The sequence below is a fragment of the Halichoeres trimaculatus genome, unplaced genomic scaffold, assembly GCF_033239565.1.
Source record: "Halichoeres trimaculatus isolate MK-OKI-2021-1 unplaced genomic scaffold, fHalTri1.1 fHalTri1_scaffold_11, whole genome shotgun sequence".
NCBI lineage: Eukaryota > Metazoa > Chordata > Actinopteri > Labriformes > Labridae > Halichoeres > Halichoeres trimaculatus.
Window position 1 is genome coordinate 20,979,573 of NW_027437189.1, and position 26,756 is coordinate 21,006,328.

Genomic DNA, 26,756 nt, shown 5'->3' on the forward strand with positions numbered 1-26,756 from the left:
TTTGATTTAAAAAAATGGAGGTTTGTAGATTGAACCTTGTGTCAGCCATCCTGCACACTTTGACCCACATCAAAGTGTAATGAGCAATTAATGGATCCACCAAACAATGCACTCTTTGTTTCGCTTCTATTCTCACTCACACACATTTACAGACTCCACTAATGATCTCTTTAGCTACAACTCAAGCAGACAGTGTTTGTCTGAAGAAATTAAGAATATTTTTATTTTTCTAGTCAGCAGGTTTCAGTTTCAGGAACCAGACATACACTTATTTGATTTCTGGCAGATTCATACTGCAGCCAACTTCAGTCAAGTATTACAATGTAAACATTTTTTTTTTCATGTTTGCTTTGACACAAATATAATTAAATAATATTTCACAAACAGCACATAGAATTCCCTGGGAGCGACATGCCATGCTTTTGAAGAGCAACAAACAGCTCAACGGTTAACATCAGAGTTTACTGGAGTTCTGAAGGTATTCGTTCAGTCATTCAGTCGGGAACTTGGCAATGTCTGTACTTTTGCAACGGGTGAAAACTGAAAAACAGATCATGCATGATTCACTGTAACATGACAGTGTTTTTTTTCTTGTTTTCTTTTACATTTCCAGACACAAAGGTTCAGATCAGAATGAAGCTTGAGACTGTCAGGAGATACAGTGTCACAAAAGAAGACCTCAAATAAAAGGCTACAGCCGTTAGCTTTTCAACACACCAGAGACAAACACATGCCTTCATGCACATGACTCAGGGGAATGTGAAGAGTTAGAATCACTAACAGCAGCAGCAACACTGAGGTTTTTCACAGGTTACAAGGCATGATGGTTTGTCCTGTAGATAAGAACAGTGAGAACTCTCAAACAAACAAGAAATAACTTGATTATAATCTAACATGACTTTAAAACGTATTCAAATCCTTGGAGTTGCATACCAGACAAATGGGTGGAGCAACAGTTGTTGAGCAGTGGCAAGAATTATAAAAAAAAACAAAAAGAAAAAAACAAAACTGAGGCCATCCCCAGTCAGCCAATCCTCTCAAAGCATGAATGGGCTTTGCATTTTTTAAATTTCCCCCTTTTTTTTTTTAGCTAAGTTCATCGGGTCTTCCTTAATCTTAAGTGTGTGTGGGTGTGTGTGTAAAGTTGAACTTTGACTCCAAATGACTATGAGACGGATTCACATTTGTGATCTTATAAAGTAGGTTCTGCCAAAGTTTAATTGGAAGTCTGGTATATCTCCTGACACATATTTGTAGCTATCTTGCTGATGGTTGCTAGGCAACTGTATAGCCAATACAAACTGGGCCTGGCTGTTACATCACAGGCTTTGGTTCAGTTCATATTTAAGGCTCTTTACAGTCAGTCCCTGTACACAATGACTTGACTTACTTGGTAGGATGATATAAAGTAAATAGTATTTCCGGTAGATTTTCATTGAGTGGAAAACTTCTCTTTCAGGGGAGTCATTCAACATGACATGTAAGCTTATGTTAGCTTTGCTCATCTGTGCTATTTTGTCTGATGTAATCTGTTTTCATTTGGTAAATTTCCATGCACATACTTGCACTGCTAGAGTAGCATCTGCAAGCAGCGCCTGAGAACTTTACTTAAACGAAATGTCTTAAAACTTTGCATGGTTCCTACAATTTCACAGAATAAACTAAAAAACTCCACACCTACAGGCTTTAAAAAACCACTCTGAACTCCATGTATTTGTGTTGCTGATCTGAGAGGAAGTTGAACTTCTAAATACCAAAAACAGTGTCTGTGGTTAATCTCAGAGTGTAGATTCTTTCTGGGTCACAACAGAAACATGACAGTTGTATGAATAATCATTATAGCCTTGTAAGAACTTAGAGGCTTCTTACTTTTGACAGTTTTCTTTCTGTAATCTCTATGTTATTTGCATTAATACACTTTATCCATGTGTAGGACCTGGATCTCTGCACTGCTTAGGGCTTGGTTGCAGATTCAGGACAGAAACTCTGAAAAAACATAGTCATGAGGCTTAAAAATATGATACTTTAAAATAAATAGATCAAGACGTGTAGTGAAATCACCATGACAAATCTAACACGGAATGACTAAGGGTAACTAGAGGAAGTAAACACTTCAGGGACACAGATTATAGGTCTTCTCTCCCACTACCACATTAGCAACTCTCGTACTCGTCTTGTAACAAAGGTTCCCTCTCCTCACAGCTGTGATATGTTGATATGAAAATCTGTACAAAGTCCCATTGTGCAAACAGAGAATGTGCTGTAGTGTGTGTGAGCATTTTCACTTCTCTCCCTGCACAGATCCCATACACAGACTGCCCTCCTCCTCGATGGTCTCCAGCTCATCTGTGCGGATGGCCTGTGTGATTAAATTTAGCTCCTCACACATGGTCTCATAACGGTACGCCACGCGGATGTCAGGAACGTTTGTGCGTCTGATGTCGTTACTCTCTTGCCCCTCCTCGATGTAGTTTGGGCCCAGCCAGGAGCTCTTCACCTGTTCCAGAGGAGAAGTCAGAGTAACAGTGACAGACTGAGAAGGGAGAGCCACAGCTACACATTTAAACCAGATAATAAGGTATGTCCTGTGATGTGCTGTTTAGACATATCTGATACCTTATGGGAGAATCCACTCATCAGCACACTGTTTCTGGCCAGCTCGCACATGTCGCAGGAGCTGAGTTTCCACACCTGAGCAGCAATGCTGTACTCCTCCATCAGCGGCTCCTACAGAGGGAACCATCACAGTAAAACCCTGCTGAATGGGGGTGTCTTTGTGTGCAATGTAGAGTTTTTGAGCACCTTTGAATAAGCTGTAAATTCACAACAAATTCTCTTTAATTACTTATAATTCTAATATGCCCATATTTCTCCCTGGGGGGATTTCGCTTGTCCTCAAGTACTCTGCTCTGACTCTGAACATGCTTAAATGCCGTCAGTGCTGATGTAAAAAAAATCAGATAGCCACAAATACTACAAACAACACATTTTAAACATTACATGTATTAAATGATATTTGCAGAAAAAGAAAACAAATATCAGCATTTTGAGGCATAAAGTTTATTAAACCATCTATAAAACTCAAACTCTCATTTTATTCACACGTCTTCTGTCCATTAAAACTTCTTGCCAGGGCGTGCTCACTTACTTTAGTAAAGTGAAACTGCAGAGGGTCGTCTGTAGACAGAGAGACCATGAGGCCTCTGGACAGATACTCTGGCAGAGGGTTACGGTGGTAGCTGAGGAACAGGCTGTTATTGCTGAGAGGCGACATGGCGATGCCAATCTGAGCCAGGTAGTACAAATACTGCAGCACGGGAGCCTAGAGGGACATAAATCATTACACTGTGGATGCAATAAGCAAACACTATATTAAAGTCTGAACAAAGAGAGGGGGCTGATGAGCTGAGCTGAGCTGTGGCACTGTCTCTTATTTTATCAGATTCAATTTCTCATGAGCTCTTTCACTGATCTTCTATGTGTCAAATAAAGCAGCTGACAGGATATTGAGGTCACACCTTTCTGAGCAGCAGGCCGTGAGAGATGTTCTCTGACAGCATGAAACCAGACACCAGGTGATGGATTGGACCTGCCTCCCCACAGTGAGGACGCAGGACGAGTGTGTGAAACCCCCGCTGCCTGGGTGAAAAGGACACAAATAATGAGAGTGTAAAAACAGAGCAAAGAAAAGTAGCATTACAGATCACACATTATGTGCAGGTATATGTTAACACGACATACCTACGCAGGTGATTCAGCACCGTCATGTTTGCATACATGTAGTAGAGGTAGTACGAATAGGGCGGGTTCTCCTCCTCCGTCCAGTTCACTGGCAGTGGACTGTCTAAATTAAAAATATGTTGCTCTGGTTTTGATTCATCATCTACGCTGTCGAAACCCACAACCTGTAGGCAACAACAACAACAACAAGAGACATGTTACACACTCTTAAGTCTGGCTACAGGTGAAAAACATCAGCATCACAGTAAAGTCTTCATACATGCTGGAGGAAGAGGTGAAGCTCTGGGTGGCTGCCGGGGTCAACTGTGACCTCAAACAGAGGCGTGAAAATGTTCTCCAGCATCTCCTGGAAGTTTGATAGCTGTTTCTTGGTGTGGTAGACGTCACTGTGGGAGGAAAATACACCTTTAAGAATGTTTTTCTGTATCCTTTCTAGTGCTGGGCAAGTTAACGTGTTATTTTCGTGTTAACCCGTCAATCTATTAACGCCGTTGAATATTTTATCGCACATTAGTGCATGTTGCTCACATGCTTTTATTTTGTAAATGTCTGTTGCTGACCGCGGTGGAACCGGAAGTGAAATTAGCGGAAAAACACGATGAGTAACCAAAACAAGCATGGTGAAGAGGGGCAACGCCACGGAACTTAAAGGCGCTCGCCACTTACTGTATCAGTAAACAAACGCAGGTAGTCTGCCAGGATGAAGAGACACGATGAGAACTAGAGCCTTATTTAGCGGTGTTTTTGTGTGAAAGTAACGCGCTGAAAATTCTCTAAATAAAGCGTGAATGCAGACCGATATCAGAGTTTTTCGGTGGGAGTCCGTTTATTTGTGTTTTTGGTCAAGTAAAATATGGCCCCGTCTGAGTGCAGAGGAAACCGGCAGAGGAGCAGGGAGGGGGTGTTTGGTGCGAGCGCCCTGGGCTTCTGCTGCACAAAAACACTGCTGTAGGGGTAATTTCTGCCCTAAACCTTGTGTTAGGACCCAACTTGTTCCATCCTGGAGTATCACTTTAATTCCCTGACCGTGGCAATAAGCTTTAATTTTGTATTTACATTTTGTAAATTTGATTTGCACTAAATATGTGATTTAACTATTACTGTATAACAGGTACTGATTTAGTGTTTGCATGACAGATGTTATGGCACTTTCGTTCATATGGCAGAACATTCCAATAAAAGTGCACTATACACTGCTTTTGAATTCATTATTAGATTTTGAATTTACAATGCTATTAATTATGATCAATCAGGGAAATCATGTGATTAATTACAATTAAAAGTTTTAATCGTTGCCCAGCCCTAATCCTTTCTATTGCTAGTTTTAATCATGTGAGTCATGTGGCTGTTGAAGACCTCAGTAAGGGCTAGTTAAGGGTGTAAAAGTGAACATGGTTTTTATCAGAGTGAAAATAATCTATAATACAAATAATTTTGGCAAAGTCATGCATAAAAATGTGTCTATAAGATTCATACAGTAAATTTATATTTAAATTTTGGTTTATCAAAATGCAATAAATAAAATAAGAGAAGTAGTTTGAAATTTTGAAATATAATTTTTGACTATTGTTATTACTCCATTATTTATACTGTTATAACATATAAAATGCAGTTATAAATACATGTGTGCCCTTTGATTCCTAGTTCAGTTGATTACACAGACATTTAAATATTATGAGTGATAGAATAGCATTATATTTTTTTTGATAGCTTCATATACAGTGACTCATTATTTGTTGTGTATATAAGCGTAGAGTAGAATTGAAATGCTACAAGGCTTGGTGCTTCAGTGTTGTATTACAGCTCTGTACTAAAGTAAATTCTTTCCATCAGCGGTCGTACTCACAATAGTCGAGGCACTTGCACCAGCCAGCGCACATTATTGGAGTAGACGAGATGTTTGACAGCCCACTTGGCCAGTTTGTCCCACTCGTCTCTGGAGCGGCCGTAGATTGACAGTCTGAGCTCCACATTCTGGTACTTACTCTCCTCCAGGTCAGCCATCACCTCCTGACAAAACAGTGACACAGGCAGTCAGCAGGGGGCGCAAGATACTCGTACAATCATAACACAGTTATTCTTATGGCAACAAGAGTGTCTCAGGTGTGAGAGATGACCTTAATAATGTGGCCAAAGTATTTTCCCTCGATGTGGTTGTCAGTTTTGATGAAGATTTCTCTGAGGATGGACTCTCCGATGGGATTGTATTTGGCGTTGAACTTGTCAAAGCGATGAAAAGTGTTTCGGTCCTACAAAGAGAAATGAAAACTGTGACTGACTACAAATAGAAACTAGCCTTTTGACTAACTCTGGCACTGACACATTGCACCTGAAGGTGTTACTTACTGCGTGCATGTCTAGAGTGTCCACACTCAGGTCAAAGGCCGTCAGATTCATGCTCTCAAACACTTCCATGAGCGTCTGACCCTTCCCTCTCTCCACATGAACAATCTCTTTAGGATACTTTTTCATGGCCCTCTTTATAAAACGCAGCAGGTGCTTCTGGTTCATACAGGAAGAGGCATGTATGTGTGTGTCAACCTGCGGAGAAATTTAGTTAGGGAAAATTAAAAAAAAAGTTAAACTACTTAAGTCTGACTGACCAGATAAGATGTAAATGACAGTGATTGGACTCGGAAGAAGCAGCTGTCTAGTTCACCTTACGGATATTGTAAAAGTCGCGGTGTGGGACTTTTTTCTGTGCTGCCAGCTCTTTCATCTCATTCAGCAGGATGTGCATCTGGAACTTAGAGCTGAGATACTGCAGACGTCGATAGCAGAAAGACTTTCTGTAGTAAAGAAAATGCAAAACAAGTTATTGGTATTATGGTCTTTATGATCTTAAAATGCTTTTCCATGTTTTTCCGGCAACTAAAAAGAAAGAAAAAGAGAGAGACAAGAAACCTGGAGACATACACATGAGGCTGTGTTAAAAAATCAAGTCAACTTACACTGGTCCGTTGATAATAAGAGCCATCATGACGTTCATATCAGCAATATACTCCTGCAGATCTGGATATGGCAGCTCCAGCTCTGTGCTCCTGTTTGCAGAATTAAAAGTTGAGCTGAAAACTCTGATAAAAATCAAAATATGTGAGCCTAAAAACAGTTCAGCACATTTAAGTTTAAGGCATGCATGCACACAGTGATTCATTGCAAGTGTCTCACTTCTCCATAGTGTTCCTCGTCGTGTACACATGCATGACGCCATTCACCATCTTGCAGCCGTAACCCATGTCAGGAGGCATGCTGGAAGGGTCCTGGTTCTCATACGGGTGCGTTTCAGAAACAGGTGGGTGCACTGTGGCGTCTGAGAGGAGACAGAATGTGGCTCTGTGAACGCCACAACTTTGAACACAGTGGAAATTTGCATGCAGCCAAGGTCTGATTGGAACAGGCTGCAGGTTGTGACAGCAGGTCCAGGGGTGTGTGACAGATGGAATGTGAAAACTGTGGAAGAGCCTTCTAACATCTTCATGTGAGAGTAACATACATGATAGGGGGGACTGGGTATGGTTGTAACATGGGGCGATAGGATGATTATCTCAGCATCAACCCACTTCATCAAGTTTCTAAACACTGAGTGAGGTAAGAAAACAATTTTTTGACTGATTTTTGATTAAAGTAAAGTTTCTCAGGCAAAATGTGAGGCCTCTTTTCCTGCTAATGTCAAACCACTGTATCAAAGAGATAGCTAAATATCAACTGGGGGTGAAGTGTCTTCATCACTTAGCTTAAAAAATGTACAACAATACCCTCACATACCAGTTATCACATTTGATTGATTACAGTATTTCCCCAGAATGCCTAAGCAGTGGAAAAGAAAGGCTAACAGATCTTAAGCTCTTTACTGCTGTCAATCAGTGGGAGAGCGTCAAATGCTTTTGGCTTCAATTTTTGGAGCTGTTGCATCATTCATTTTTGATTCAGCCCCTGACTGTGTAGAAAAAAAACATATAACATTACACTACCTGCTAAACACTCCAATGGTATGTGTTACACACTGCCCTCAAACTTCTTATTATTTGATGATATTCTACTGCAAATCCTCTCTCTGAGCTATGACAGCCAAGCTAGCACACATTTCAGGCCTTACATGGAATTCAACATTAATGCTGAAACATTTGTTACTTGTGAAGGTACATCATTATTTTAATATATCTATAAAGTATCCATCATGTAAATGAACTATTAAGAAAGATCGTTCATGTGGACTTGTTTACCACATATTCAGACACACATGGTCACTGAGAGAGTGAAACATCATTATTATTATTATTTTTTTACATTCAGAAAACTTCATTATAAAACATTTCACAGATGTGACCTCTGTTTTTGCTTCTTTTGCCAAATTCTTACTTCTTATCTTAGCATGTGTTATAGCTTATTCCAAATGTGGTAGTAACAAAGGAACTCCAAGTATTTGACATCAACTCAAGAGGTCCAAATATTCCTGCAGGGGTTAGACCAGTGGCAGCTGCTGGTCAGTCAAAGAGAGGAAGCTCATTTTTTCTGGCCTACATCATAATTTTGTTTATTTATTTAAATGTAAATTCTACCCTCCGTGTCAGCTTGTTAGCAGCTGGAGCTGCTTTGTGAGACTACGACAGGCTGTAAGTGTGAGTGACAGGGGGAGAAGCGCCGCAGCTGTAGCTTTTAGCTGCTTATTGGTGAAAAGAGAGAGAATCTTTAAACACAACGCTCGTCGTTTTTAAGAAAGGTAAACTCGCTGGGGATCGATAAAGCCTCCGGATCAGTCTAGAACAACTAACTGTAAAACTCAGAAGATGCTCCGGTGGAGGGTTATACTTCAAGATCGCTGACTGGCTCATTTCACTGTCAATCAAAAAGGGATTCGGCCTCAGACAGATCATCCAATCATCATGCAGAAGCCCAGCGTCCAGACCAGCCCACTGCCTCATAGACCCCCAGAGACGCTGAGCGTCTGAGGGCGGGACAAAGCCCAGTGTTTATCCAATGACCGTCCAGTTTCCACAGTGGAACAACCCACTCTTCACTTCCCCGCTGAAGTCAGAAGACGCTCAGCGTCAGACTGTGTCAAAGCGCTGAGACGCTGCAGGGATGAATGAGAAGGAGGTGGAGCCAGTTACCTGTGATAGGTAGCTGATTCTGAACAAAAGATGAAGGAATTCTAGCGCAGATTTTGTGAATGAAATGTACACACAGCAGAACATATCAACACTTTTTTGGGGACATTTTAGGGGAAGCTGAGCTTCCCTTGCAGTCTAGAGCAATCGCTACTGTGTTAGAACTGGGGTCAGTTAATGGGAGAACTTTGAATGAAATTCGAGAACTGCAGCTCAAAGTGTCAGTGACTGATGTGTGCCAAAGTAAATGCATACATAGTCTCCTCGACTTCCAGGGTTTAAAAGAAGCACTTATGAACATCTCAGAAAATATTTCTCTGTGTAGTTGATGTTTAAAAAAAATAAAAGATTCATATTTTGTCAACACTAGCAGTCTATATTGGAGGGCTGATCTTTGTGTTTCTTGGAGCTTCTTTCTCTGTCCTCTTCGTAATGTATGCTGTGTATTCTTAAACTTTTCAAGAATTCTTTTATGTAGTATACCTTGATTTAATGTATTTTTGTTGAAAATGTAATAAAAGTGTTCATCACAACACTCCAGGAGTGGAAGAAATGCATACGTTATGGGAATATGTAATAGACTAAATTTTTTTGCATGATAATTTGGTTTAAATAATTTACTACTTTCTAAATTTAGGGTGATTAAGTTTCCATGGGTTCATTTTTAGTGCTCTATTAGCATGAGATGCACAATATTTTTATAGTGTGTGGTTAAAGAGAAAGACATTATTGTCCTGTGATTGTGCTCTTGTGTAAGTACCAGCAGCTGTGGTCTCTGGGATCTCCTCCTCCTCCTCATCATACGTTTCCAGGTCCAGAGGTCTCTCACTGAGCTCCTGCAGGTACCGAGCAGTGGTTCTGCAGAAACTCTGCAGTGACAGACCCATATACTTCTGTCTGATGAACAGAGCCTTCACCACACATTTAGCTGCATCCAACAGATCTGTGAAGGGAACCTGGACGGAGGAACAATAGAACCAAATAAATGGAGACGGAAGCAAAGGAACATCAAAACGAGGAGGTGTTATTTAATGTGAGAGATGAATTAATGTGCCAACAGATTCAACTAAGAAATGCTTTTACTTTTCTTTTCTGTGACTCTGACTTACCCCACATTTCTCCTCTCCAGATATTGTGACCCTCTGGTACTCCCTCTCTGGAACGAGCTCTCTATCCTGCAGGTCTGGAGCTTCACTCTCTTCCTTCATGTATCTAACAAGAGATCAACCAGGAAATGTTTCAGTCTATTTTCTTCTCCTGTAGCTCACACATTAAGAGCATGATGAAGTCTGTTTCCTAAAGCGAGTAGGGAACACTTACTCCAGATCTGTGGCGCTGTCAGTCTTCATGAACTCCTGTTTGGCTCGGAGGAGGATGTCGGGTTCAAACCTGAGCACAGAGAGACTGAGCTCACTTATGGATCAACATCATCAGGTTCTGGATCTTTACCAACAAACCTGTTTTTCTATCTTGGCACTTACTTGACATCCTGGCTGATCTGTCGCTCCAGGCGATGACGCCTCTCCTCCAGTTGTTCGATTGGGCTGTCCTCAGGGAATTCATAGGGGGCGCTGCGCATCTCACTCTCTGCCAGCGTGCGGGAGAACAGCTCCTTAAAAAACAGTTCACAAAAATATGAAAGTGTGCTCATCCAACAGCAGGCAAGACTTAAAACAAAGCCAAGTGCACCAAGTTCTTACCTCAGCAATCTCTTTGTACTTCCCATCCATGGATGTACGCAGGTCAATGGATTGTTTCAAGGCCACAGGGATCCCAGGCAAGGAATGCTGGGAAGTGAGGAGGTGGCGTGCACCACGGAGATCAACTGGAGATAAGGAGAAAGAGAAAGAAAGACTTTTAACAATTACAGGGGAAAGTATTAAACTTCCAAAATCTGGCTTTAAGAGGAGAAAGGCAGCAACTCATTTCACTTCAAGGAAAGAATAAATTAGTTTAGCTGGCAACAGCTGCATCCCATTAACTGTCAATGAGCTTATCAGCCTAAAAAGAGCAAACGTCTTCTCATTTCACCAAGCAGGGGAAAAGTAGGCAATCCATGTGAATGAGCTCGATTAGCTTGTTTAAAGTCCTCTGCTTTTTCAGTCCTTGAATTCTGAAGCATATCATCCACTCACAGTGACCACAACAGTCTGCAGAAGCTTGTTGTTCCTCCATCACTTGGTCTGAGCTCACTGGATGTTTGTGCCTTGAGACACAATAGAGCATTCAGGTGGCGAGCCCATTAGCGCACACAGGCTAACACCCTCCATTGATGCCAACACAAGACTCAACTTTTATATCAGCCCAGTCGTCATGGAAAGAAGTGGAGAGAAAAAGAAAAGGGGAGAGTGACTGGCAACAAGACTTGGGATACGGCTGGTTGTCAGTGTACTCTTGAGCTTTGAGAGACAGATTTTACCAGTGATAGGGAAAACAGAAACCGGAAGCAGAGACAAAGCCTTCAATGCTGTGTTCCCCTTGGGTGTAAATGTAGCAGCCTACTCACAATGATATTAATCTTTCCCTCGAAACTACACACCTGCCACTGAAATATTCATCATCCTGCTGAATATTTCATCCTGTGCACACCAGAGTGTCGGCCGGCCTGTTGTCTGTCAGTATTTATAGACCATACACACAGGACGGTCAAAAAGGGCAATCTGTGTGGCACAGCCTGAGTCCTCTTTGTAGAGTGGTGCCCACACTAAAGGAAGTCTGATTTATTTAACAAAGCCTGTCTGAGTCTGTCTGCTCCACAGGGTCAGGAGAGGAGACACGAGAGGCCTGCTAACTGGGCCAATAAAGACTCAACGAAGTGCTTCATTAAAAACATTAAACATTTTGTGAGGTGACAAAAACAGTTTCTATAAAGAGATATGAGGTGGTGTGTGACCACGTGTTTATCACCTTCTGTTTAACACCATCCAATCAACACATCCCACTCGAAAGTTTGCCCGCACCACATGAAGCTATGTCAGAATAAACACACTTGTGTGCATGTAAATGGACTAAAATAATTGAGGGACATAGCAAGAGGAAAAAACGTATTTGGTAAATAAACCAGTGACTTATCCAGGCTTTTATCTTTGGGCACAAAATAACACCTGGAGGGAGCTTTATATAAAGGTAGATGATACAAACACTCTGCCAAATCTTGGTCTTAATCAGTTTTCTGCATGTATCCTCACTGTGTGACAAACCTCACAGTTCTAAATGAACTTCACTTTTGTCCAAAATATTCTGAGTCCAAGCAGAAATTTTGCTTCTTTTACTATAAACATAAATAAGCAAAATCTCTCATAAGCACAGCTTTCTCTATCAAAAGAACCAGGCCACAAGACAACTGATGTTACCAAAGCACAGAGAGTAACAGTAATCCAGCCTTAATGTGGCGAAGGCATTGGTCACTACTCATGGTTATTTAGACAAATATGAGGTTCAACTTCAGCTTAAGCTCATTGCTTACAAATGTTTTTAACTAGGGATGGCCCGATACGGATACCAGGCATTGGAATCGGGCCGATACCAGCCTTTTTTCAAGGTATCGGTACTCGTGAAGGCTGCGGATACCAGCAGTAGATACCCTAGACAAAAAATCTAGGAAGTCCTCCTCGCCACTAGATGCTGCTAATTGCTGCGGTTTAACACAACTACAAATGTGCCCCAGGTCCTTTTCAGACAAAATGAATGAACCAGGAAGAGTTAACAGTTAAACTTTTTTTTATTTTTCACTTTAGTTTACTTTAAAAAATACTTAAACTCCGACAGTTGTTAGTTGTTTAATGTGTACTTTTAATATATTTTTTAATATTGATAAAAAAAAGTTGAGAGAGAGTTGTTTGTGTTTTATTTTGGACTTGATGGCAGAGTGACTGTGCTGTCTTTGATTAAAATGATCTGTCACTGTTAATTGAAATTTTATGTATCAAAAGTACTAGTAGTATTGGTGCTCGGTATCGGTGAGTTCTCAGGAAGGAGTATCCGTACTGGTATCGGTCTGCATAAAAAGGGGTATTGAACATCCCTAGTTTTAATAGTCCAGTAAGACCTCTTCATCCAAGTTAAATGAGCTGTCAAGAATTTACAAAACATTTCTGACAGATTTTACATTTGTGACCAGACAATTAGGTTTTCCAGATACATATAATAATTAATGTAATACATTTATATTCAGAAAATTCAAAGCCATTTCAGTTTTGATATTTTTCAGATAATTTGGAGTGAGTCTGTAACATGTAACTCAAACCTTCTCAGGTGGCTACCTATGATGTTCACTCTGCTCAAGGCGTAAAGGAAGGATCCTGTGATCCATTGTGTTAAAAGCACAGATTAGGCCAGTCAGTAACAAAACAGTGGGATCTCCCAAATGAACAGTTGAAAGAAGGACACAAGATTGTGTTAGGCGAGTAGAAAGATATAGAAGCTACAACTGTTATCCCTTTCTTTCTTTCTTTCTTTCTTTCTTTCTTTTTTTTAAGCCTTCATTATGGTGACACTTGAACCACACTCATTCACCTCAATCAATGACCCTTAATGACACTTTGAATTAATTGTAAGAAATCCAAACCTATATTCATGATTAAAAGTTAAAGCATAATTACTAAATAATAACTAATTACCTGAGTTTGCTTCTGTTTTTGTATAATTGTTATAACATGTTATATTTTGAGGTCCTGCTGTACTATAAAAGAAAAATAACAGGATTAAAAACTTCTCCCTAAGAGTTGTCAAGTTACTGTGTCATGAAAATGTATGCACAAACAGGAAAGTTTTCAGGAAACTTACTGACAGTTGAAATGACAGTTGTGATCTTTGTCTAAGTTTAAAGTTTAAAGACAAATCAACTAGTGTGCCTCCTGTAACTATTCCAGTAGACCCTGGGGCTGCACACATTCAGTTTATCATAGTAACATATATAAGCATAAAAAATGACAGTTACTAAAGCTTATAGTTGCTCTTGATGTATAGAAATGTAAACACAGACTGTCTCTCTGTTTGTGCCACAGAGACTGGCTACAGTGAGATGCTGAGAAGCTGCAGCATGTCTGTGTAATGTAACAGCTGGAGAAGACGTAATCTCTGCTGTCCGTTCAAGGCATATCATTTCATGGTGATAACAGCGGATGCTGGTGTGGAGGGCAGGAGGAGGCAACCAGCGGCAAAGACATCCACGCTGGGACGCAGTAAAGCCAAGCCTAGCCAAGCCTGCCGGGCCTGAAGCTAATCCCCTAATGGCTGCTATATTTGGATCAGTGGCATCTATGGTTACGCAACAACTCATCTCCCCCACTGTAGGAGAACAAACTGCTCAAAAAATAAAGTTGGCCATGTTTCACCTGAGCATAACCTAGTTGGCTGAAAGTCTTATTGATCTAAGAGGAGCAGCAGGAGAGCAGCATGAGTGGGTATACGCCATGAACTACAAGGTGTCTAACACAATAACAAGCTGGATCAGGGTCGAGCTTCAGAAGGAGGTCAGATAGTATCAGTTGGCTGAGGGACTTCCACTGCATTCATGTTTCTGCAGTGCATATAACTCCACTCTAACTGTAACCGGATGGTGTGTGTGGGGGGGAAGTTCCCCAGGGATGAGATTACAAGTGAAAAGTCATCCAAAGCCTACAAGCCAGCAGGGAGCACAAGGTCAGAGGTCAAGAGACATCCTGTGAAACATAATCTCCAGCACTGTTTGTGTTTTTGCCCTGCTTTTGTCACCAGCAAAGAAAGCCTTTTTGAGTTTTAAAATGTTTGCATTAATAAGCATAAATCTGCACTCTTAGTAATTACCAAGAGAATCTCTTTTTTTTTCTTTTTACCCCTCTCAGTCCTTCCTTCATCAGGGAAGCCATGCATCATCAGCAACAGTCTACCTGCCTCCATTGACTATACAGATTTGGTAATCAGCCCACAGGGAAAGCCTGTGACTCATAGTGAGAGACAAACTCATGAACAGCTCATAAACACTTGTCAGTGCTGCTGTACCTAAAAGTGGTGAATATTTGAAAAGTTGTTGTTAAATTATTAACGAAATCAAATCGTACTGTTCAACAACAAGCCTATGTTTTTTTCTGGAAAAAAACCCAACAAAATAAAATGATGCAAAATTTAAAATCTGAACTGACCAGTCTTAATAAATGCATCAGACTAGCTGTCTGTATTCATACTATTCAACACTCTGCTCTGCCATCCGCTATAGAACAATCAAGGTCTAACTTCCACTACTGTTTTTTAACCAGACCTCATTAGTTACACAGTTTACTTTCCACAACCGTCATATATCTATAAAGTCATCATGATACATCCAAGAAGCATCCTAAAGCTTTAGTGTCAAATGCACACACACACTCACACACACTCACTCTTGCAGCAGACTTAAACAACTCCTCTGCCTTTCTTAGGAGTGCTCCCTCTTCCAGCGTCTCTGCCAATGTCTCTGCGGATGTGCATTTAAATTTTCTCCGCTGTCACAGATGTTTTAGTCTCTGCAGCTGCAATGACAGTGTGTCTGCAGGTCCATGTGTGTGTTCCTGAATCTGCCTTCCTGTGTTTCCTTTGGCAGCTGTCAGTCTCCTCTCTTGAACCATAAAGAACAGAAATGCCAGAAACACAAAGAAAAGATGCCTTCCAGCCTTGTAAACAGCCCTTTGATCCGATCTCACGGCTGCAGCTGCAGTCAGCACAAAATATTGATCTGTTCTGCTTCTTTGTTCACAGTTGCACCTTTTTCAAAACACATGAGAAAGCTGGTTTGTGGGACAATCAATCGCCACACATTCTCCTCTGCACTAAAGACAGCACAGCTCAGGGCTATTGCACAAAGCCGTCAGGGGACAGGCAGAGGAGAGTATCATTGAGTGCGAAAGAGGGAGGGGGGAAAATAAGGGGGAGGGTTAGAAGGGAGGAGAGGAGAGCATTATTTGTGCTTCTGCACAGGATGGGGGTAGTGGAGCGTACCTGTCTCCTCAGAGCCTGCGTTAACCAGCAGCTAGCAGGGTCGAGAGGGGAGGGAGGGAGAGGGGAGGGGAAGACAGAGAAAGAGGCTGTCCTGGCAGGTTGATGGAGCATGCCCAACAGCTAACAGCCCAGGATGGCGTCTGCTGTCCTTTGAAAAGGGGTTTAACGTGAGAGGAGAGAGATGGAGAGAAACAAGAAACAACACACTCACAATCTAATGACACAACTGGCCAAACACACATGTACACGCAGACATAAACATACTCAGCGTCACAGAGTCATTTCCTCTACCTCCTATAATCTGTCCCTGTCATACATACAAAGAGCAGGTCCAGCAGATCCATGAACTCCCCCTCACATCCCAGTGTGTGTCACCCCCTGCTCTCTTCAGGCCAGCTGTCGCTGCACTCGCTGCCTCTGGAGCTGATCCTCCTCATTTAAATGCCTCTGACATCTATCTGGGATGTACCATAGGAGGGACAGGAGGCGGGGGGGAGACGACGTACATCACCAGCTGATTTGTGTTCTCCCGCAGTGAGTCCCTCTAACAACACCCCCCTCTCCTCGACTTCATCCTCCGTACTGTTTTGCTGAAGAGACCATGTGTTTGGGATGTTTGTGTCGTCTGTGCATATGCGTGAGAATAAAACAGTGCTGTCTCAGCTATATAGTATGACATGTCTGTATTTTTGCCTGCTGAATGGCAGCAGTCTGACTGTCTAATAAATGAGCCTTTGCTCCCATCTCCCCTCACATGAACAAAATTAAAGGGCCAGCACGTTGTCCCCATTAAGGTTGCAGCAGAGATTTCTGGAACATGCTTTCCCAGGGTATAAACACAGGACTGTGTGTGCCAAAAATGATGAAAACGCACATTAATAATTTAGAGGACTGATGAAATTTGATGCCAAAGAATGATAAATGATGGTGAAACCTTCCTCTGCATTGTGCAGTGTTTCAGCGATATCTCTTTTCTTATTGTACTTTTCACTGAGAGTAAGTTTACTCTGGATAACATGTCTTGCAAAAACATGACCGTGTGGCCTCTCAGAAAGTGTTCATGCCATGTTGACGGAAGCTAGAGTTAGCTAAGACTCAGAAATCACATGAATTCGCAACAAATGCATAAAAGAGCCATTCAGGAGATTAAACATCAGTGTGTATAAGGTGTGGGAGCTACATATCTTATCTGCTCTTGCTCAACACCGTCAATAGTTCAACTCAAGTTGTGGTATCATAACTTGGAAGCCAAGGCAGAATGAAAATATTTTACCTCTACCTCCAGTTTTGACAGTATCATGAAAAAAATATCAAGGTGGAAATGGATTAATTGATTTCTTTACATTACATTCTGGCTTTCCTCCCTTGTCTGCAGGGTTGTATCCAAACTTTTACTGACTTTTTTACTTGGGGTGTTCAATAAGGACTTAGGACACTTGCACACAGCTTACTTCAAAGATGCTATGAGGAAGATCTGTTTTAATTGGACCGCCTCGCCACCTTCTGGCCTGGAGTCTCACGCACATGTCGTAAATGACTTTTAGCGAGGTGTGTGTTTGTTTTGGAATTAAATGGAAATCAGGTCAAAAATAGTCTTTGTTCAAGACAACTTTTTGCCCGATACAATGCGACAAGGTAGGGAATTTGTCAACTGTTACATTGCGATATAGTTTGAAACATAGACTGTTTAAAACATGGACGTAGTCTCTGTGACGTCACCAGTCTGTTCCTGATACAGTGAAATGAAGCCAATCTGTGGACACAGCCACATTGGATATGACTTGGGCTTTGAGCTTCCTCTCATACAGCTAGAGGGCGCCTGTCAGTCGCGTGAGCTGAGCTGTGTCTCTGATTGGACAATCAAATGATCATAATATCTTCTAAACCGAAGAGTTAGCAAAAAATCACCCACCTTACAGTGTGTGCTGATAGTGAAATCAGCGTTTCAGACCCAAGTCGTATTTAGAACCAGGCTGTAAATATGCTCTTTAACGCCGTAAAAGTCGGTCTTTTTGGCTAGATGGCTCATGGCAAATTTCTATAAACTGGATGTTGCGCCTTGTTTGAAATGTGACAACAAGCAAATGTTGTAGTAGCCGGATATATGAAGTGCTGCTGGCCTGATGCTTCGAAGAATCTGTAGGCTAAGGTGACAACAAGCAAACACGATCAGTTTGTATGTAGTTTAATAGCTGTCAATATTTAGAGCATGTGTAATGTGTAATGTTTGCGAATCCTGGTTAGCTATGTCCTGCCAGTGCTCATCTATCAATCAGAGCTAACATAACCTCACTCTTCATTTTATTGATTGACTCTCAAGTTTGAACAGACCACTGCAGAATAACTGCTGACTGTGGGTTGGAATGGACATTATCAGTTTAGCTCATGTTTTAGCCTTTAGCCCACACTTTATCACCCTCCCATTTAGTTTTCTTCTGCTCTTCTGCCCTTTTTCTGTCTAACAGGCTTCTGTGTCCACCATCACTACAAAATTAATCACAGAAATTGTTTTCAGCAGAAAAAACACAGATCTCTCTTCTCACTTCTAAACTTTGTCAGCCAGGGTGGTGTGGTCATAGAGACTGGCCCTAAAAAAGTCAGATCCTATTCAACCCGATCAGGAAGCTAAGAAGTAGCATTTCGAAATAACCTGTAATTTTGGTGCTGATAATCTTATTTTAAAGTGTGGATTATGATCATGTGTATGATGTATTTTAGTTGCCATCAAAAGACAATGTTTTAAGCAATACCGTTTACACAGATGAACATGCTGTAGCTGATAGCGGTGAGGCTGGTAGCCTATCTAGACTTCTCCTATTTACTTCACACTAACTTGACAGGAGTTAGTATGAGATTAGCATCTATTAGCAACTATTATCATAGTTACTCAAAAAAAAAACAGACCTCAAAGCGATGTGTAAATATTTTTATGTTGTAACAAGTGGCCATACTTTATTTTAACCTTTCACTTTGACCACTCTTCTAGACTTGCCCTCACCTCTCCATTTGTCATATTTGATAGCAAGTACTGAAGACATCCATCGTCAAAAAAAAGTATGTTACATAAAACTAAAACTGAATGTACAGGAACAGAAATGTGTTATTGTGCAACAATGGGATTGTATGAGCTATAAATAGAGTTGACAAGAGGAGCTCAATCAAGTTGTTTTTGTATTTCCACTGGGACATTTTCATCTCTGTGTTCTGATGCCATTATCTGTTATCACTGCAGAAATAATCATCATTTATAATGTGCATTGGTTTATTTTAAGCCTTGAAACAGTCTTGAACATACCAATCAGATCGTCATAAAGTGATGATCCATCTCAGACCAGATTAACACTCACTAGTCATCAACTTGAGAAATGAACATTATATATTAATATAGAAATATTATAATTATATTATATATATTTCATCTGGGTTACTCTAGCATGCTCAACCAGAGGGATCTAGATCAGAGAGATCTGTTGACTGACTGCACAGGAAAACCTCAGGCTCTACTAGAAGCAAATTACCATCCAGCCTTCCAAGGTTAAATCCTCATGTCTGTTTTCTTTTTTCAGTCCACTCAAAGGCAAATTGCTTCCAAGAGGGCTAATCAAATTGTTGTAGCCCCTAGAGGAGCACAGCAAAAAAGGTTACTTTGCATAGACCCGGCTGGTTTTGTGAATTTATTTAGTCCAGGCTCCCCCTAATGGTCAAATGTATCACACAAAGCGGTGCAAGCAAGTAATGGTGAAGTCCTTCAGAAATAAGATACATAACTTAAGACTGACAACAGCTGAAACCTTCAACCTGACCTTTTATGACTGCACAGTGCGCACGTACCCCTTCAGATAAATCACAGCATTTTAAATCAGGCCTTTATACATGAAGCATCAAAGAAAATGACTCAACATACATAACTGTCAAAGTGAGGGTTACTATTATTATACATGATCTATATATCAATGTTAAAATTAATATAAAAGTAGATATGAGATATTTCAGCCGGGGTTATATTTTAGCAAAGCAATTAAAAAAAAGGGTTCTTTATGAATATTCAAGAGCCTCAGGAGATATTTTCAATAGCAGTTAATTTCATAATGACTTAATTAAGTCATTGGAAGTTTATTCTACAAAATGTGAATACCATGTAAAAAAAAACCAAAAAAAACAAAAACAATTTGATACAAGCGAAAACGATTTGTTTTGTTATGACTAGCAAAATAAAAATTAAAAAAGGACAAATTATTTAAGTGTCTAATATGACACAGATATAAACTGTCCATATAGGATACATGCGGCTCTAAAAAAGTACATTTACATCTGAGCAGGAGCTGAAATCAGTATAGATAGACTGAAAAATCCAACAACCTAATCAGTACACTTAAGAAAAGCATGTATGCTGTCATCAAGTTACTGTTATATTTTGGATAATTTTCACAGTAGCATGCACTGTACCTTTTAAGCAAGGCTCTGGCTCTCCACAAGTCGTAATGTTGCAAACACAGTTCAGCCTCAGCTACTCTGTCCTTATACTAACCCCTCATTAACACCCAGCAACATTTCAACAGAGAGTGGATCCCACCCACAGGACACAAGTCCACCAAAGAGCTGTGACAGACCACATGTTGGTCAATATGAGGAACAGAAGGGTCGGCTGCTTGGAGTGAAGAAACAGTCGCAGGCTGAAGGTTATCACTGGTAGGTGTGTTGGGGTGGGACTCATGGGATGGTGTCAATCATTAATTTCATTTTAAGGGGCTCTCCCATGTCATTACTGTAAGTCACTTTGTGAAACAGGCGATGATATGTGTGAGTATGCAGTGATGACACATTGTGACACAAGGAAAGGAGGTACTAACAAGATGTGATCAAAGTACAGTGTGTTCAAAGGTTAATTATCAGCCTAATGCTCTGCTTAAATTATCATTTATCATAGTGATGTGATAGTGAATTACAGCTATTTCATGTTTTATATTAACGTTTTATTTGTTTCTAACAAAGGTTAAGAGTAATGCTGTACCTCTATGTATCTTACTGCATTTCTATTAGAGGTAGACCGATATGTCGGGCCGATATTTGGACATTTGTCTCTATCGGCCATCGGACGTATTTTCTTTTAAAAAAGCCGATTTTTTATCCGTTGTATAAAATGACGCAATTTTTGATCAGGCACAAAAAAGATGATCACCTCAAACTTGTGGAACCACTTGGATACATTACATACTTTTGTTCAAATTATATTAATAAGTTTAAATTTCTTTTTTGACATTTTAAGAAGAGTGTGAATGTTTACTACTGCTTGTTACATTGTGTGTTTACTCAGACAAAATATTTCATTGTTTTGAAAGGTGAATAAATGTTCAGAGGACTGGACACGACTTGTAATAGATTTCTTTTAGTTGCTCAGAAATTGCTGCGTTTCACCAAAATGTGATAAATATATATTTATTTAACTATCGGCCTGAATATCAAATTGGAAAAATCGGCTATGCATATCGGCATCGGCTGCCCAAATTTGGACAGCATCGGCATCGGCCCCCAAAAAACCCATATCAGTCGACCTCTAATTTCTATGGCCAATATTGCACTTTTTCCTTCCTTACATACATCTGAAAGCCTTATCTTCTTTATAGATGACAATTTCCGACACAAAATGCATACAATTTATAACTACTTTACAAAAGATAAGGTCGTAGGAGTTTTATGTTTAAAGAATATATCCACACAAAAAGCTGGATCCCTTGGCTTAGAGTAACATCCATTCTCTGTGAAGGACATACTCTCAGTAACGTCATCCACTGGTTTATGGGAAGGCTTTGAGGAGCCAAAAGACCATGGTTGCCCTTTTGGATCTGATAGCTAACTTTTGGCTGATTCAGACCCCCCCCCCCCCCCAAAAAAAAAAAAAAAAAAGGCTCTCAAACAAAAACAATGTACAGAAACCAGAACTATATTAATTACATGAAACATGGACTTTGACACCACCCTTACGGTTATGAATCCAACTATGGTGGTCGCCACTTTGGAAACACTGACTCAACCCAACAATCTGTTAAGACACAAAAAGGTAAGTTGACGAGGGCCTTAAGCCTCCTACAAAAAAACTCCATGTAACCACCTGTGAGTCAGCAAAAGCCCTAATTATGCTCAGATGCTTGATCCCCTGTACAGTTTGTACAAATAAGAAAATAGCCTGTTCAAGTCAAATTAATTTTCAGAGCCAGGCAATAAACATGGTGGGAATACTAACATGGATGATGATGCCTGCAGGACATATTAGAAACAAGAGTTTCAGCATCAACTTCATTATTTTAACACAGAGGGTTGTCTCTTTATTTTCCCTTTCTAAGGCAGTTGGTTCTTTTTGACTTTTATTTTGATTGGACATCTTGAGAGAATAGTACACTGGGGCAGTTTTCAACACCTGAGATTGGTCCTTAAAACACAGCAATCCTAACACAAAAATGAAATTGTATAATACACTAATTATCTGATAATATATAATTGTGGTATAGCAGTGACAGGACACCTACAGTGATATAATAAATAACTTATATGGAAATATAAACCATGTCCTTGTGTACTTTCAATTTAAAATGTATAAGTGCTCACATCTTTGAATTGAGCATTTTCTACACTAATGCTAAAAGCTCCAGTGGGGAGTTTTTTTTTAATCTTGTTACTAGATCTACTAAAAGAAATACCAATTTCTTTCTATGATTAACAAAAGTAACCAACATCAAAAGTGACAAGATTGAAAATTTATATATTGATATATCTAATCACTGAAAGTTTTTGTGTGAGAGTCAGGTGTCTTGATTAATAGCATCCTTTGAAACAGTCTTTTTTTTTTTTTTTTTTTTACATTTCTAGGAGCAGAGATTCTTGATGATTGACAAAGCAGAAAAAACATCAGTTTAAAATGTATATGTAACAAGTAACCAGGCTCAGATTTTTTAACAGGGGGTGCCAAAGTCTTCATAACCAAAAAGTTCCTCACATGAGCTTTAAGGGTGAAAATATTTTATCAGTGTTTTCTTGAAAGTGTGTTTTCCAATTCATATATGACTCATTCAATAATTTCTCTTTATAAAACTATCATCATCATTGAGATCACCATCACATTATCTTGAAAAGTGGCACTCAACAATATGTGCAATCACCATCGCAACATTTTCTATGAGCATCTTGCGTCAAACACTTATTCCACTCGGAGCAAAAACTTCTATCATTAAGCAAATACCAGCTGCTGCATAAGTCCCACTTATTTATTCTGAATCCTTTTGTTCAGTAAGTGCAGAACAGCATGAGCACAGAGCAGGCTAATGGTGAGTGGGTAGTGCTCTAATCTCAGATCTACCTTTTTCACAGCCAGAGAAGTGATTCATGCTCTCTGAAAACCTTCCAATGATGTGGTAAATCTGGACAATGCTCTGCCTCAGCTCTTGACACTGTAAATGTACAAGAGTCTGTCTGATCCACATGGAGCAGTGTATAATGTGTGTAAGGAGGTTTATAACAGACATAGATGGCTCAGCTGTGAGTGATTTAAACATTGTTGGAGCTTATTCGATACTGCAGCATCACTCCACATCATCCTCTGTGCTGTACTGATGGATCTGCAGAAAGCTCATTAGATCAAATTAAAGGTTAGGTTTCGTATTAAAACAATCTCACCAGCTTAGCCCTCTCCAGCATGCTCAGTGTCAATTAAGCTTACCAAGAAGAGTGAAATCTAAATGTCAGACAAATAACTCATGCCCCTTTTCGTAAGTGTTCATTAGATTCGAAAGGAGCAGTGTCACAATGACGGAGGCGATCGCTCAATCAGCGGCCTAATCACCCACCATTAAATGATCATGTATCCGCTGCTGTCTCCACATCACATACTGCTGTTACCATGGACTGTTGTGTACAATGGGCCAAAAATTAGATCAGTTCCTTTTAGAGAAAAAAAGAGACAAAAGATGAGTCATCTAAATGTCATCTTTGCTTACTTAGATGATTTCAGTGGATACTTTAACAGCATAAAATGTGAATGTTAACTGCATTTGCTTCTGCAGAGGCTGTGCAAAGTCTGCCTCTCCTGTGGCCAAAAGGAACAAAAAACAAAACAAAAAAAAGCAACAGAGAAATTATTCTTTCGAATGCTAAAGTGAAGACCACTTCAAGCAGCCTTCTCTTCCCTGTTACAGCTATACAAGCTGCAAATAAGGGTAATCATAGGGAGCATCCGGATGGGAGGGGTAGGATGATGAATCACTTGTTGTCTGGGTTCAAATGCATCTGTGACAGTCATCGTACGGTCACTGCGTGTTTGGTCCCCTGTGGCAGCATGACCTGGGTGTGCTGGGCTTTTAAAGATACAGCAGATATTTGGGCAGTGGTTCTTTGTATCTTACAATTCTTAGAGAACAATCCAATAATTTACTTTCTTTGACTAAACACCTGTGTTATTCAGTTTGTCTGGTAACATAATATCAATTATTTCTGCCTTGATGTTTTTTGTCCAGTGGGAAGATGAGACATTCTCACACCACCTTTGCACATCTTTTTTTTTCTTACATTCAACACAATATATAGAGACTAATGGTCTTATTTACAGTGGTCTTATCACATAAGAACGTATCTGTTTGCATGATGCCTCCACAAACTGCAGCTATGTTAAACATTTCATAGAGATAGAGGGGGTTAAAGAGATGGTACTTAGTTCATATGGCCATTGTACTTTGGATGAAAGGCTGATAGGGGTGTGCATACATCATAGGGGAGGCTAATCCTCTCATTCAGCTGGGGGATCATGTGGTGAGGTACCAACCCACTACATATTCACTCCATGCCAAATACAGTCATCAGGCTCAATAAAAAAGAGCAAACAAGCATCACATTGCTGCTCTCGAGGGACAAGTCTGAGTATAGGGATGAGGAAAGTCATAGACTTCATTTTTATTCACCTTATACAGCATCTTATGACAAGCAGTACAGCAGAGGGCCAGCAATTGAAATAATTAATCAAAAAGAACTGATTCAACATTTAAGCATCATCCAATTTTTAGAGTTGGCCACCTCTACATTCTGTCAACATGGATCTAAACCTGGAAGTATGCAAGATACTTATTTTTTTATTAATCAAAATAAGTCAGAAAACAGGGACATTCAGGAAAAGCTCGATGCCAGCACACTGCAGGGTATGCCAAAACTATTCACATGCTAAGTGCATCCTCTTTATTCAACAGGTTTGCTTTTCAACAAACTACAAGCAAAAAGTCAAAGTAAACCATCATGTTTCCATTTTCCCCCAAACCTGCAAAATGACTAGAATTCAAAATGTAACTGTTCAAAAAGTCTGAATGCATGAAACTGCACAGTCCATAGCCACAGGACCTCAGGCTCAGTAAGTAGTCCCCGTTTTGCTGCAAAAGCACAATACTCACGCACACACCGCAGTCCACTCACCTGTGCTGGCCGTGTACTGCAGGCTGCCCCGCTTCCTGAAAGGGGATAAGGGCTTGCTTTTGGCCCCGGCTGCAGTCCCGGGGGGCAAGTTGGAGGACATAATTCCAGGTTGTGTGGTTCAGTTTAGCGCGGATGAGAAAAATAAGCAGTGAGTCAGAGCTGCGGAGGACGGAGAGACAGAGAACACGAGGAAGAGGAGGAGCGGAGGAAGGAGAGCAGAGATGGAGCACAGCTGCTGAAAGCTGGAGGGTGCTTGATTGCAGTCTGCGCACGTTTATGTACGTTCGTGTGTGTATGCGTGTGTATGCTACTGCTACGTGCCACGGTGCAGGGCTTTCCACGGTGGTTGGTCCAGCGTGGGGCTGTGGAGCATCCCTCTGCAGCGAAACAGGCCCCGCCCACCTCCGGAAGAATACCATGCGTGAGCTGCAGCGCTGGTACAGGCTGGGGAGAGAGCTGGGTGTGATGAGAGGCATGCCTACCCCCTGCGACGCATAAACACACTCAAACACACTCTCTCAAAAGAAGGTACAGTGCGCAGCTCTGCTGTTGCCATGACAACCTTAATTTTTCTGCGTCCGCTAACCATTGGGGAGAAAAGTTATTGTGCGCTAACAGTCGAGCTAACAACTGCACTAATGTACTGAAATTGCACGATATTCAAACATATCACAGAGTATAAAATTACAAGAAAAAAAAAGGAAAAATAAACAGTCCAAAACCTTTTAACTGAAAACGAGAGTCGGCTGTTTATGACATTATGAACAACATGTTAGCAAAACTTTACATGTCCCCTGGTTAACAAACCTGACGTATCACTCCCACTTCACTTAGTGCTTCTTTTTTGTTTGAGGCCTGACTGTATGGAATTAGTGACATCTGTACAAAAAGACTGTTTCTGCAGCAGGGGTTTGAAGTCTGTCGTCAAGAGTGCCAGATTGGAAGTGTTGAGTCAACCTATCTTTCGTCGAATTTAAAAAGTCAGAGAGCCGACGATGAGGTGGGTTTTGAGCTACGCTGCTAAAAGCTAAAGAGTGTAGCTAGTGTCGAACGTTATGAAAAACATCTTCCAAACAACAGTTTTTATAGTTTAAATTGTCAACCGTACATTGTGTGCCGTTAGAGAAATGAGTTACTCTGTCTAAAATATGTTTTGTGTTCTGTACCGTGTATATGTGTTCAGAAAATTTGCTTGCTATTCGCTAGCTTACTTTACTTGGTGTTAACAACAAAGCTAGCACTGCAGTATTTGAAAATTCTCAATGGGCTACGAAGCCTACTAACGTTAGTATGTTAAAGTGGCAATGCATATAAACAGCATTATTAGAAAATATTGAAAACTGTGACACATTCAATTTTCCATCATAAGGTTCTTGTATGTTAATACTCAAATAATGTTTTGTTTTTCTATGTATCCGATTCATATGAAATTTTGGGCCTGACTGCATAACTCAAAGGGGACATATCATGCTGATCCCTGATTTAATACCTACATATAATATAATA

At 40.4% G+C, this 26,756-nt stretch overlaps 1 protein-coding gene across 3 annotated transcripts; it reads right to left on the reverse strand.

The window, feature by feature from the left end:
- Positions 1 to 212: 212 nt before the first annotated feature.
- ampd2b (adenosine monophosphate deaminase 2b) lies at positions 213 to 25,641 on the reverse strand. Of its 3 annotated transcripts, XM_074682518.1 has the most exons (19): positions 16,124 to 16,217; positions 15,804 to 15,946; positions 10,550 to 10,674; positions 10,331 to 10,461; positions 10,170 to 10,253; positions 9,959 to 10,061; positions 9,610 to 9,805; positions 6,910 to 7,051; positions 6,693 to 6,782; positions 6,401 to 6,530; positions 6,088 to 6,282; positions 5,859 to 5,990; positions 5,588 to 5,751; positions 4,001 to 4,127; positions 3,742 to 3,905; positions 3,519 to 3,639; positions 3,149 to 3,322; positions 2,617 to 2,727; positions 213 to 2,497 (listed from the first exon to the last, which is right to left on the reverse strand). In XM_074682518.1, exons 3-19 carry the CDS (start codon positions 10,577 to 10,579, stop codon positions 2,282 to 2,284), a joined length of 2,310 nt encoding a protein of 769 aa, XP_074538619.1. In that variant the 5' UTR covers positions 10,580 to 10,674; positions 15,804 to 15,946; positions 16,124 to 16,217; the 3' UTR covers positions 213 to 2,281. The 3 variants fall into 3 exon arrangements, with proteins under 3 accessions (XP_074538619.1, XP_074538617.1, XP_074538618.1); XM_074682516.1 differs by lacking the exons at positions 15,804 to 15,946; positions 16,124 to 16,217 and adding an exon at positions 25,251 to 25,641; XM_074682517.1 differs by lacking the exons at positions 15,804 to 15,946; positions 16,124 to 16,217 and adding an exon at positions 25,251 to 25,639 and having other exon boundaries at positions 10,170 to 10,238.
- Between the last annotated feature and the right edge of the window lie 1,115 nt (positions 25,642 to 26,756).